At 38.6% G+C, this 13,022-nt stretch overlaps 1 protein-coding gene across 2 annotated transcripts in view; it reads left to right on the top strand.

The window, feature by feature from the left end:
• The window catches only part of LOC126480826 (lysophospholipase-like protein 1), a 64,756-nt gene extending 55,222 nt beyond the window's left edge, over nucleotides 1–9,534 (top strand). For both annotated transcript variants that reach the window (XM_050104165.1, XM_050104166.1), the window contains exons 3-5: nucleotides 3,710–3,854; nucleotides 4,318–4,433; nucleotides 9,052–9,534. In XM_050104165.1, coding sequence (XP_049960122.1) covers nucleotides 3,710–3,854; nucleotides 4,318–4,433; nucleotides 9,052–9,276 — 486 coding nt within the window. In that variant the 3' untranslated portion in view covers nucleotides 9,277–9,534. The remainder of the gene's footprint in view (nucleotides 1–3,709; nucleotides 3,855–4,317; nucleotides 4,434–9,051) is intronic.
• The last annotated feature ends 3,488 nt before the right edge of the window (nucleotides 9,535–13,022 follow it).

Raw genomic sequence — 13,022 nt, 5'->3', positions numbered from 1 at the left:
GCTGTGTAGTGCTGGATTGGGAATAGGGAAGGGAGTGGGTCGGTTAAGGACAATGACTAATGAAGGTTGAGGTCAGGAGAATTATGGGGATGCAGGATATACTGTAGGGAGAGTTCCCACCAGTGAAAATCAGAAAAGCTGGTGCTGGTGTGAAGCATCCAGATAGCATAGGCTTTGAAGCAGTCATTGAAATGTAGAACATCATGTTGGGAAACATGCTCAGCAACTGGATGGTCCAGCTGTTTCTTGGCCACAGTTTCACCCTCAGCAGTCCCCACGGTTTATCCACCTCCATTTTCTACATACAGTGAGTCCATTGAGGAATGGGATGTATGCGAGAAACATCTGCAACAACGCTTTCAAGCTTTTAGGATTACAGGCACTATTTTTTGTTGTGCGTTGTTCCCTTCATGGATATCGCCAAGAATGTATGAAGTCTTATGTCATCTCACCCCTTTTCAGACTCGGTCTTCTTTAACATCTGTGAACTTCTTTCGAAGTACTATTGTAAGCACATGCATGCTATTGCATCTTGGGTTGAGTTTTACTGCTTTAGGAGGCAACAACATCGATCATATCGAGCTCCATGGGTTTAATTGTCATTGTCATTTTATGTCTGATGTGCGTAAAGAGCCATATGCTGATCAGATGGTGAGAGGTGCTATATCATTTGTTTAGCTCTGGATTGTGAGGTGGTAGAGTGTGCCCTCCATTGTGAAAATCCGCCCTTCTCCTAGGTTTTGGGTATTGCACAGTCGTTTGAGGTGTCACAATCTGCGGGTAACCAAATTGAGTTATGGTTAGAAGTGTCAGCAATCCTCTAGATCAAGCTTCAGATAGTTTGCAGGAGGAAGACATGGTCACAGCGGTCCACACACAATCACAGCATCAAGGCTGCTGGCTTCGCTCCCAGCAGCAACTGCACCAACAATGTAAACAGGCCAGTAACCAGCAACATGTGTTACATGCTCCCATCTTGCCCTTATTTTTTCATTAACCACGAGTGTCCAGAATGCCCAAAATGCTGAGCTACCTGTCATAATTTCAGAAAAAAGGTCACATTGCTTCTGTTTGTAATGCAAAAATTCAGCACAACAATCCTGATATGGATATGGATGTAAACATTGTGTCAACTATTTCTGTTGCACCAAACAAGTTTTTCACTGATGTTATGGTTTTTTGTAAAGTTCTGTACACGCAAGTAGATTCAAGAGTTGTGATAAACTTATTAAACTTACAAACTATATCGACTTGGGCTCCCCTGCGTTTCTTCCTGTGTCTTGAAAGTTAGAAAATTACAATAAACAGAGTATTCCTATTCTCGGCCTATCTCTGCTACAGTGACCTACAAGTCAGTAGTCTGATCACTTACATTTTTTTATTGTAAGTAACACACTTATGGAGAATCTTTTTGGATTAGATGGTTTTAAATTGTTGGTTTTACCATTTCAGATGAAATGAATTTAGTGTCTCAACAAGTGCCGTATACACAGTTAGATGCATTATATTCTGAGTTTTACTCTTTGTTCTGTCGTTGATTGGGGTGTGCCAACAATTTTCAAGTGCTTGTTAGCATTAAACCTTCTGCTCAGCTCCATTTCTTCTGTGCCTTTCTGATTCCAGTGGCACTCAGGGAACAAGTCAATGATGAATTAGATCAACTCACGGAATCTGGCATTGTTCAGCCTATGGCATCAAGTGAATGGTCTACCCCCTTAGTTATAGTAAAGAAAACACCAGGTCGATTACACCACTGCAGTGATTCTAGTTTCTGTGAATGCACTGCGTAGTGGATACATACCTGATACTGCACCTTTACGAACTGTTTGCGAAGTTATCAGGTGGTCAATATTTCTCAAAAATTGACTTGTCAGTTGCCTATTTACAACTTCCTTTAGATACAGAGTCATAACATATGTTATATGTGAATACCCCTTTCGGACTGTACCAGTACTTGCAGTTGCCTTTTGGCTTTGCCAGCACTCCCGCTGTTTTTCAACATTTTTTGGAACATCTTGTTGTGCAAACTATTTGGATGATATTGTAGTTCCTGGTGCCTTCACTGAGGAACATATACAAAAACTCTGTACTCTTTTTTTCTGTCCTCCAAGTGGCTGGGTTGAAGTACAATTTAGAAACATGTCGATTTTTTCAACCTTCTATCATTTGTCTTGGGTGTGAAGTTTCTCAAAGCACACCATCAACATGTTTCTGCTATTGTGTCGCTTCCATGATGTCTGTCAAAGAACTTCAGGTTCTTCTAGGCAAAGTCGCCTACTGCCACAAGTTTTTGCCTGGGGCAGCAACAGTTGCGCAGCCGTTATATGCTTTGCTGCACAAAGGGGCTCAATGTCTCTGGTCACTGGCTTGTGAAACCACATGTTTCATGCTTAAGACCATGTTACAGTCTGCGCCCTGCCTAGTGACATACCAACCAGGCCTCCACTTTGTCCTTGGTATGGATGCTTCACAGTAGGGGTTGGGGGCACCACTGGCTCATAGATGTCCCCGATGACTGTGGGTGGCCTATTGCTTATGCCTCACAAATGCTGACTTTTGCTCAAACTAGGTACTCTCAGATAGAAAAGGAAGCTTTGGCCACTGTATATGCTGTGAAGAAATACCATGTTTTTCTCTATGGTACCAAATTCCACATCGGGCATCACGTCACCTGCTGCTGCCAGTTCTCCACTCCAGTGCAGGTGATGTCATGCATCCTCAGTGCCCAAACTAGCAGTTCCTCTATTGCTTCTGACACCACTGTCAGGGATTCTGTCACCAATTCCTGGGCAACTGCTGATACCAGTATCATCAGCACTGCAGCACCATCACTATAGCCGATGCCCAAGGTTGACACGGAAACAGCCCCGGTGTCACCAGTGTTGTCATGTGGTTTGGCACAAAAAGGTGGGTGCAGAATGCGTCTGTGCCCGAAGCACTTCAGACCATATGGTCCAGTTGCAGCATGCCAACTTAACCAGAGCCCAGCAGACAATGACAGGATGAACACCTCAACAATCTGTAATCTCCCTAAGACAGGAGGAATGCAGAGATATGTGTGCATACTTTCAAAACTCACTGAGCGTGTGGCAGTGCTGAGTCACCTGCAGAGAGAGATCACTGTCAGAACAAGCCACAGTCCCCAGTCCTCAGTTCTCTATGTGTATTGCTACAGCTCTTTGTGTACATAATTGGTTCCTGCTGAATGTTACTTAAATACTGTGTTCAAGTTGTTAATGCTTTTGTGGAATAAAGTTGTGTTCAGTCTACTGCTTGTGTTGAACTTATACCTAATTACAACAGTTTCCTTTACCGCTTGCTCAATGTACAGATTGAATAACATCTGGAATAAGTTGCAATGCTGTCTCACTCCCTTCTCATCTACCGCTTCCTTTTCATGTCCCCTTTTGACAATGTTGTCTGGAATACTCTCTTTGAAATTATGAAAGTAGGAGAGGTAAAATACATGGAGTGAAAGGCTATTTACTACTTGTACAGAAACCAGATCTCAGTCTCTGGTATCCATCCTGTAATCTGATGTTTTCCTGTCAAATCAAATACTTCAACAAGTAGAATCAATTTAAAGTACCATACAATTGGGCTATTTATTATAAGACCATAGCCATTAATTGCTCACTTAGTGTCATAATCCACTTGTTTTATGTCTTGAATATAAAAGTAATTGTCATTTCATCTGTGTAATTTTCAGCCCAGTCATGTGTGGTTTGACCGTGAAAATATTTCTCCTGATGTACCTGAACATCTAGACACAATAGAGCCAATGGGAAAAGAAGTAGTAAATTTGATTGAGAAGGAAGTCATGTCTGGAATTCCTCTTGAACACATAATAATAGGTATTTTTTATATAATGATTCTTTCCCAGAGCAGTACATGTGTGTAATTAACCTCAATGTCCAATAATGCATGTATAAAGTTTGAGAAAGAAATTTTTTGCATTGCTGTGTATTTGTTTTCTAAACTGTGAATAATATTAAGAAATTAAGTGCTTTATAATAAAACTTCTGCTACAAAATAAAACCTCTATAAGCCAGAATTTAATTCTTATTGAGATCAATAACTTTACCTCTTACTGAAAATCTGTACCCACAAAATGGTTTCTTATTAAAGAAATTCTCAGTATGTAGTTATAATTAGTATAATTACAGTGGCTTCATTAAATGAAATTCTGAACACACATAATATGTTTTTTTCTGAAGTGGCATTATGTAATAGAACTCAAGTGTATTAAGGAAATATATAGCGATGTTTATTATGAAACATTCAAAGTACTAATTTTTTGGACGACTCTTTTTTAAGGTGGTTTTTCAATGGGAGGAGCAATGGCCATTCATGTTGGATACAGGTTGAAACCACAGGTGACAGGAGTTTTTGCCTTGTCGTCCTTCCTCAACTACAATTCAATTGTGTATAAGGTAAGCATGGATTTCAATCATAAACTGCCAACTAAATGTTACCTATAATCCGCCTTGATTGCAAAAAATTTTTTTTTATTCATATGACCGGTTTCAGTTCATTCAGAACCATCTTCAGATCTGATATTTCAGTTACAGGAGTAACCCGTCCAAATCCAGCAACTTTCACATGCTGCGTCAGCATGTGAAAGTTGCTAAGTTGCTGAATTTGGACTGTAACTGAAATATCAGATCTGAAGATGGTTCTGAATGAACTGAAACCGGTCATATGAAAAAAAAAAAAAAAAAAAAAAAAAAAAACAACTGCAATCAAGGCATTATACAATCACTGATTGCTGCTATCCCATCAGACATTATGTCTGTTTTTGCAAAAAAGGACAACTAAATGAATGAGTATAGAAACGCCATACCGCGTATTATGCAGCAAATAAAATGTAACTGGTAAAATATACTTGATACATTATTCATGTAAAATTAAAGTTGAAGGCTTAAATGATTATTGCCATTATCTTTGTTGCCTAGAGTTGAGTTGTAATGGTATATCATATTTTATTGATCTCAGTGGCCATTGTTGTTGTCCAGTATTTAATAAAAAATGACCTCCAGAGTTTGTGATCATACTTGTATAAGTGTGAATGCCCAGTAGGTGACCAGTAGTCTTGACTATGATGTAGAAGTGGGACCAGTTTTCCATTTTTGAGTTTCATTTATATTTCTGCAGTTACGCTACCAATGCTCCACTTCAATTCACATGCAAGGAATAGACACTATACAAGTTGAAATACGAGGGATAGTTATAAAGTTTTAATTATCATCTTAGAAAAATAAATTTACGTAATTAAGTTTTTGCTTGTTTACAGGGTACATGTGTGCAGTCCTGGTACATGTTGAAATTCCCATATCATGGTACTTGGTTGTGAACATGAGCAAAAAGGTGCAGCCTATCTCCACTTTTTCTGTGGGCTGCACCATGTTATTTTAGTTTCTCTTGTGGTATGTTCAAGTGCTGTGATGTGGAGATTTCAGTGTGTGCCATTACACTGCAAGTTTCAATTGCTCGCATGTATACTCAGTTGAGTTCGTGTCACACTAACACAAGTCATTGCATTCCATTTATTCCTGCTTCCTGTGGGAAGATGTTCATGAGGTGGGTGCAGTTGCTTGAGCATTGTCATTTTTCAAGACAGATCCACCATAAAAATGTTGGTCCAATACTAAATAGCTCTCAGGTTAGCCTTAACGGTCATGATAGGTGTTCGACATCTGTAAATGTTACTGGTCCAAAATATGACTAACCCACTTCCCTGCTCAACCTGTGGAGGACTGCATGCATGAGATATGAATTGGTACCTAGTTGTGTCCAACCTTTTATGTTGATAATCAAGCAACAGACAAATCCTGCACTTGTTTGTAAAGAGAATTTTAGGCTCTTGACCCAAGTTCTACCCCAGGTGTTCTCTTTACCAAATGTCTTTGTACTCTGTGAATGGTGAGGGTTTGTACTGTTGTTTGTAATGGATGCATCAAGGCCATATTGATTGTGTGGAATCAGCTGTGTATTTTCTGGATCAATACAACCCTCTGTGTTACCTCTGAAAAGACAATGCACAGTGCTGTTTGTTCTCCTTGGAGACTTATGAGCCATAATTTGTAGATAATGACCCTCAGCTGATGGGAAACCACTATGAGGCATACCTTCAGTGTTTTGTGTCTCACAATAATGGTTGGATGTTCAAATAATGTTTCTGTGGTGTACAACAATTTACAGGCAACATCCCATGCTGACAACTTTTCTCACCAGAAGGTGACAGTGTGCATATTGTCTAAGACTGAAATTTAACTTTAAGGTCTGTTGACAGCATAAAAAGACACTTTTTTCTTTCTGTGACTGGAAACACAGTATACACTACTGAACTGCACTCAGAATACTGGCCTGCTTTTACAACTTTAGGCAAATGCTGTATGTAGGGATTTCCCGTATTGAGTGAAAGGTGTCCAACAATTTTTTTGAGCAGTTACATGATGTCTTTGCTCCCATCTAAAAATATAAACCACCATACATAGACACCACCTCAGCTGAAGGCATTCTTTTGATGGATGTTTTGTAACTGTTAATTTGTTTCAGCTTCTTACAAACTCAAAATGCGCCTGAAGTTATTTGCCAGCTAATCAGGGACTCATGTCTGAAGAGAATGTTTCCTCATTGCTTTGTAGTCCACTGTGTGTCCTGCTAAATCCACAATAAAAGTTATTTGTTGCTATGAGCAACAAGCTGTGTACCTATAGCTGATTATGTGCCTTACAAAGCACTATCATAAAGCCTTATGTGTGCAGTACTTAATCGTATCATTCTGATGATTCAAGCAAAGATAGACCATAATTTCAATGGCATTGTGGTCTTCTTTTGGTGTATAACAGAAAGTGTTTGCCATGACTATTCTTCAGCATCCTTGGTTGGACCTTCTGGGTACCAACAAAGTAGGTGGCACAATGGTTATGACACTGAATTGAGATTCAGGAGGAGTCAGGTGAAAATCCTTATCTGGGCACAAAGGTTTATATTTTCCATTGTTATCCTAAATTGATTAAGCCAAATGCCAGGAGAGTTCTTTAAAAAGGACATAACCAATTTCCTTCCCCTGCATTGTCCACACTAGCTAGTGTCCTGTCTTTAATGAGTTTGTCACCCATGTGACATAAAACCCTACTAAGTCTTCCTTCTGGATACCAGTACTAGCATTAGAAAACATTGTTGAACAACAGAAAGACCGAACATTTAACCACTTGGTGACATCTTCCTGAGTTTGAGCTGAATGTAGTATGCCAGTGTCACACCACTGCACTTCATTTAATAAATGTTTCCTCTGCAAAAACCCATGGAAGTAGGGTGGAAGAACATTTGTCCTCTAGCACTCACCTTCATGCGAGGCCACTGGCAGCCAGTAAAAGTTATCTATACTGAATCAAAGATATCGCGTGTGCTATCATTGCCTCCAGTGACATTCATGCTGGATTTTTAAGTCTGTAGGCAGCCAGGTCCTTGGCCCTGTATGTGAATGTATGTATTGTGGTAAGAATAAGGACTTGTGCAGTTAACTAGATTACGGTTATTAGTATTGATCACCCCCATGCCCCACCAGCATTCATCTGAATGAAATCCTTTATAAAATGTTGTCATAAATGTGATCTCCAGTGTTCCTTTACTATTCCTAAGGGGAGAAGAAAACCTTGTCTTCCATCAGTTGTAGTAGTGTTTGGTACTGTTCCTGGAAGTCTGTGTGTGATATCTGAATGAAGAAATAGTTCTGGCTGATGCAGACAATTTTCTTCTGTCAGAGCACTTTTCTTTGGCTGTGCAGCAGAGTGACCAAACATTGATTGTAGGACTACAGCAGATATCCAGCAGATATCAGCTTTGCTTGGCATGTGTGCAAATGACAATGATGGCAAATGGAGTAACTGTGTAATCAATCATGACTGACAGACAGACAGGCAGCAAGGTGTAGATGTACATACTGTTATAGAACAAGTACATTAAGAAATCGGGTGGTTAAAAGCAGATGCAAACGATATGAAGGAAGTGAGTCAAGTAAATAACAGCCCTTGGAGTTTGACCAATGAAAGTGCAATGGACTCAACAGTAGTTAAGAACTTTCCTTTGATCCCTACAGTTCCAGTTTCTCAGGGAAGAATGACTGAGGATGTCCTTGTGTTTTTTATTAGACTGGAGAATGCATCAACTTCAGGATCCATGAAATACTCTGACAGAGTAATTCTAAGAGCAATCAGTACACACATTCCTGTGTCAGCTGACTTCACATGAGATTACTGGCAGCAAATAAAAGCTGTCCATGTGGAATCCAAGTTTTTGGGCATGCTGTGATCACGTCCACAGTGGGTTTAAGTCAGTTCACAGCCAGGACCTAGATTGCATTTTTTAAATGTATGTATCATGGTAAAAATAAAGACATGTTCAATTAACTGAACTGTGGCTATAAGGATCATTGTCGTGCTCACTCTTCATTACCCCACACCCCACCACTGCTTATTAAAGAACTGCATCCACATGGAAAGCAGACTCAGTGGTAGCTATTTGTTATCACTTGTTATATGCACGGTTTGGTCTCAGTTGCTTCTAACCATATGAGCACTCATTGAGTGCGCAAGCAGCTATGTCATTAATCAGTTTAGTGTCTGGCATCTTTGGCAACTTCTGTCAAACTATGTGAAGTTTATTCACCCTATCTCTTGCATACCACAGCCACAAGAATGCCATGCAGATTGGGCACATGCTTGCAGTGCTCTACCACTCATATACCTCTTTGCCTTTTGCTCAAGCATGCTGTCCTAGTCGTCTCCTCTTTTTCTCATAGCATAAACTATTTTTTATTTTTTTTTATTTTGAGTATGCAATTGTTAGTTGTCTACAAATGATACAAATTACAACACTTTTGGTTTGAATGTGGTAACTTTCTACAGCACAGCTGTGGTAATACACCCAATTTCTGTCATTTATTTTCTGTTTCCTTGAATTATTACTGTTTTGCAATTTTTTTCCTTAATTTATGAGAACCTATGTGTAATGTTGACACTGATTTGCAATGTAACTTTTTTTTAGCATTTGGAGAACTACAAGGAGCAGCAAGAATTCCCACCTTTGTTTATGTGTCATGGTGATAGAGATGACCTAGTGCCCTTGACATGGGGTGAAGAAACCTTTAAGAATCTAGAGAAACTTGGTGTGAAGGGTCAGTTCCACACTATCAAGAATGCATTGCATGAACTAAAGAAGCAAGAGCTTAAAGCGTGGAGTGATTGGGTCAGAGAACGCATACCTGAATAAATGGCTGGATTTTAAATGTATTGCTGAAGGATGTAGTTTTGTATAAATTGTTGCTTGACAGACAATAACATTGTTCGTTACAGCAGAACATTTTTGTACATTATTTTTAAATGTTATATAAGATTGTATGTATGCTAGAAACTTTGCGAACTCACCAGAGGCACAAGTACAATTTAAGTGTGTAACACGTATATTACATTATTCATTAATTTGGGAGCCACTGAGAATGTAACAATAAATAGTGAGATCAGTGAATAATTTGTATTTACACCTCTTTCTAATATTATTTAAATTCAGATACTTTATTTTCAGGAGTATGGATTAAGCAATGAATGATCCTTTTATTCAATTTCTAGGAGGGTTTCAGTAATGACAATCTCTGGTTCTTTATAGAAGTGTTCACACTCACTCACCCTGTCAATAACCTTTTAATGGCTACATGTTTTATATATTTTTTCAAATTTTGTCGATGCTATACTATTTTTATCTTCTACAAATTACCTGGGTTCATTTCAGAAGATAAGTATTGAGCATTTGTCAGATCAATCCATACAAAAAGAAAAAAATACATATATTGCTTGTTTAAAGAGCTTATTTTGAAAATTGTTTGAAATAATGACTACTGGAAACTCAATGCAAGATACTATGGCTAAGATTTATGCAGACCCACCTTCCAGTCCCTAGAAAAAGAATCTTTGGAAACCAAATCTTCCTCATGCAGACAGAGGTATTCACTCAGTATTAGTCTGAAGAAAACCAGAATATGTAATTAATATTGCCTAGTAGCAACTGCACCCAGAATCTTTCATCATAAAATCTCAAAATTGTTTTGTTGTTCATTACTAATCTAACATAATTCACACCCCCCCCCCCCCCCCCCTCAATTTCTCCCATCCCCTCATTCTCAGCTAAGGTCATAAGTCCTAGGTACACTCATGTTTGTGCTCTCGTTAGAAATAACTGTAGCCATAGTAAACAAATTATTGACTGCATAGAGAGAATGGTCAGTGGTTCATGAAGCATTTTATCTAACATGTCAGTCCACTCTGTGAAAGTTGTTTTTAAATTACTGATGTTGAAAATGATTGAAAGTAAATGCTTAAAGATGGTGAATAAATAAGTTTAAAAAAAATGATTACCAGAGTAATATGAACTGGCTACTGAATTATGTGAACTCCTACTGAGTTCAGTCGTCGACTCATTACTGTCCTTGCTCTGTGTTAATGAGCTATATCATTTTATTTGCATCAAACCAAATTAGTTGTTATGCAGGTGGTACAAACATTATTGCCAAGCCAAGAAAAAAAGCATCAACAGAGAAAGTAATACACAATGTTTTTGTTAAGTTAGAAACTGATTTTGAACAAACTGATTAGCTTTAACCATTAAAAAAAAAAAGAAAAAAAACCAGGTGATCCACTTATGTAATTTCAAGTATATCCTACTTCCTACTAACGTAATTTGTCCAAATAAAATAATAAATTGAGTAGGAAGTTTTAAGTTCATGGGAATGTACATTAATATAAACTTAAACTAGAGAAAAAACAACATGTAGTGCACCTGATAAAACATTCAGACTCATATCCTTTTACCATAACAGTTGTTGCCAATTTTGGTGCATAGAAATCAGTAAGCTAGTATTAGTCCAGTCACTGATATCCTGTTGGACAATAGTCTTGGATAATTTCTCACTTAGGTTAAAGGAATTCATTACACACACACACACACACACACAAAATTGCAGTTATGTGTGAGGTTCCCACATATACATCTTGCAAGCATGTTAACAACCTCACAGTACATTTATTCACTGATGTAATTTGTTGTCAACAGTCCATTGTAGTGTGAGAGTAATACAGTTACTGCTGCAAATACAATGCTAGGAAGTAAATGATCTAAACTTTTGTTTACTGACTCTAACTTTGTCACAGAAAGAAGAAAATATGCACTATGAAAATCTGCCCATGGGAATATATCTGACAGATGCAGAAGCATTTTCAAATGAAGATTAAAGTTGTTCTGTCCCCAAAAACTTTTTCTATATCATAGAGGAATTCTTGAATTCAATTAGTAACCTCTAAGTTCAAAAATGGCTCTGAGCACTATGGGACTCAACTGCTGTGGTCATAAGTCCCCTAGAACTTAGAACTACTTAAACCTAACTAACCTAAGGACAGCACACAACACCCAGCCATCATGAGGCAGAGAAAATCCCTGACCCCGCCGGGAATCGAACCCGGGAACCCGGGCGTGGGAAGCGAGAACGCTACCGCACGACCACGAGATGCGGGCTAACCTCTAAGTGGTCAGCCTATATCTCCAGCACAGACCACGTCATATAAGCCCATCAAACAACACATTAGCCACTTAAATGAGTACAGTTGCAAAATATGGCACATTTGGTGGGGAACTTGTACTAGTCTTGTGATCCTCAACTGGTAATTTATATCAAAGCAGTTAAGTGCTTTGTATGTGCCAGTTGGTTTTATGGAAACAATGCAGTGAGACTTACTGATATGGAGACATAACATAATGGCATAAGGAACTGTCGTGTTTGGGCTTGCCCGAGACCACACTGCAAATGAAGTTGCCCAATTTGTTGGTGTATTGAAGCATAAAAAGATGTAAGAACAGTGCTTGTAGAAAGATCCTACTTACAGGTGTTGTGGCATTCAGACTTGTTAGATGATGTGATCCACATGGTTGTGAGTTATTAACTTTTAGCATCTGATTGCAACTTTTAGTTTCTTTTCCAGGTATTCCAAATAGCATAGCAGATATGCAGTGTGAACTAACGGTGTAAGAGATTAATTTATTTGCCATGCATGATCCACCAGACACTAGGGGTATCATTAATGCTATGCTTCATGAGTAATATTCAGATATGTCAGAGATGTAGAAATAATGCTGCAAGCTGCAAAATATGCCACTATCAGAGGATGTGCATATAACAGAAGAAATCTACCAGCATAGTAACAGGTTGAAGGGTCAGCACAACACTCAGCTGATTACTGGCATGTTAAAGAAGTACTGCTGCTATCAAACTAACCCGGAGTTAAGTCAGTATTATGAACAGGCTAGACTGCTACTCAGTCTTTGTGGTGGAGATGTTGTGTTACAGACATACACACCAAAAGACCGCTAAACATATGAGCTTTTGACCAAAAGGTGCGCTTCTAAAGTAGACAACACACATTCATTCACTGTCTTGGCGGCTAGAGACAGTGGACACGGGTGTGTGAGTTGGGTTATGTGGATGTGTATGTGTGCCCTCTACTTTAGGAGAAGGTCTTTGGGCTGAAAAATCATATATTTAGGAGTCTTTTCATTTTGCCTATCTGCAATCCAACATGTCCACTGTATGGTGAGTAGCAGTCTTCCTTATCATAATATTGTCATTATTCCATCCTGGTTTTCCAGTGTTTAATTTAACCCAATGTGAAGAGTCAGATACGCAAATGAGGAGGACTCAATCCAAGACTAGCCCAAATGTTATGAATTTTACTATGGGCAATGGCTAGGCTTCATATAATTCAGTATCTTCAACTGCTGTACCAGCCAGTTCACTTGAATTCAGTGATAATTTTTAAAATGTTTATTTATTTATTTGTTTGTTTGTTGTACATCCATCTTTGACCTGTTACGTGCAATCGCTGTCATAATGAGCAATTTAAAAATACTTTTACAGTGGAAATTGACATGTTAGAACAATATGGTTATGTATTGTATAGTACTATTATACTAAA

This window comes from Schistocerca serialis, chromosome 5 (genome assembly GCF_023864345.2).
Source record: "Schistocerca serialis cubense isolate TAMUIC-IGC-003099 chromosome 5, iqSchSeri2.2, whole genome shotgun sequence".
Lineage (NCBI taxonomy): Eukaryota > Metazoa > Arthropoda > Insecta > Orthoptera > Acrididae > Schistocerca > Schistocerca serialis.
Note: the sequence above shows the minus strand (reverse complement) of the source record. Positions and strands in the feature narration are given on the sequence as shown.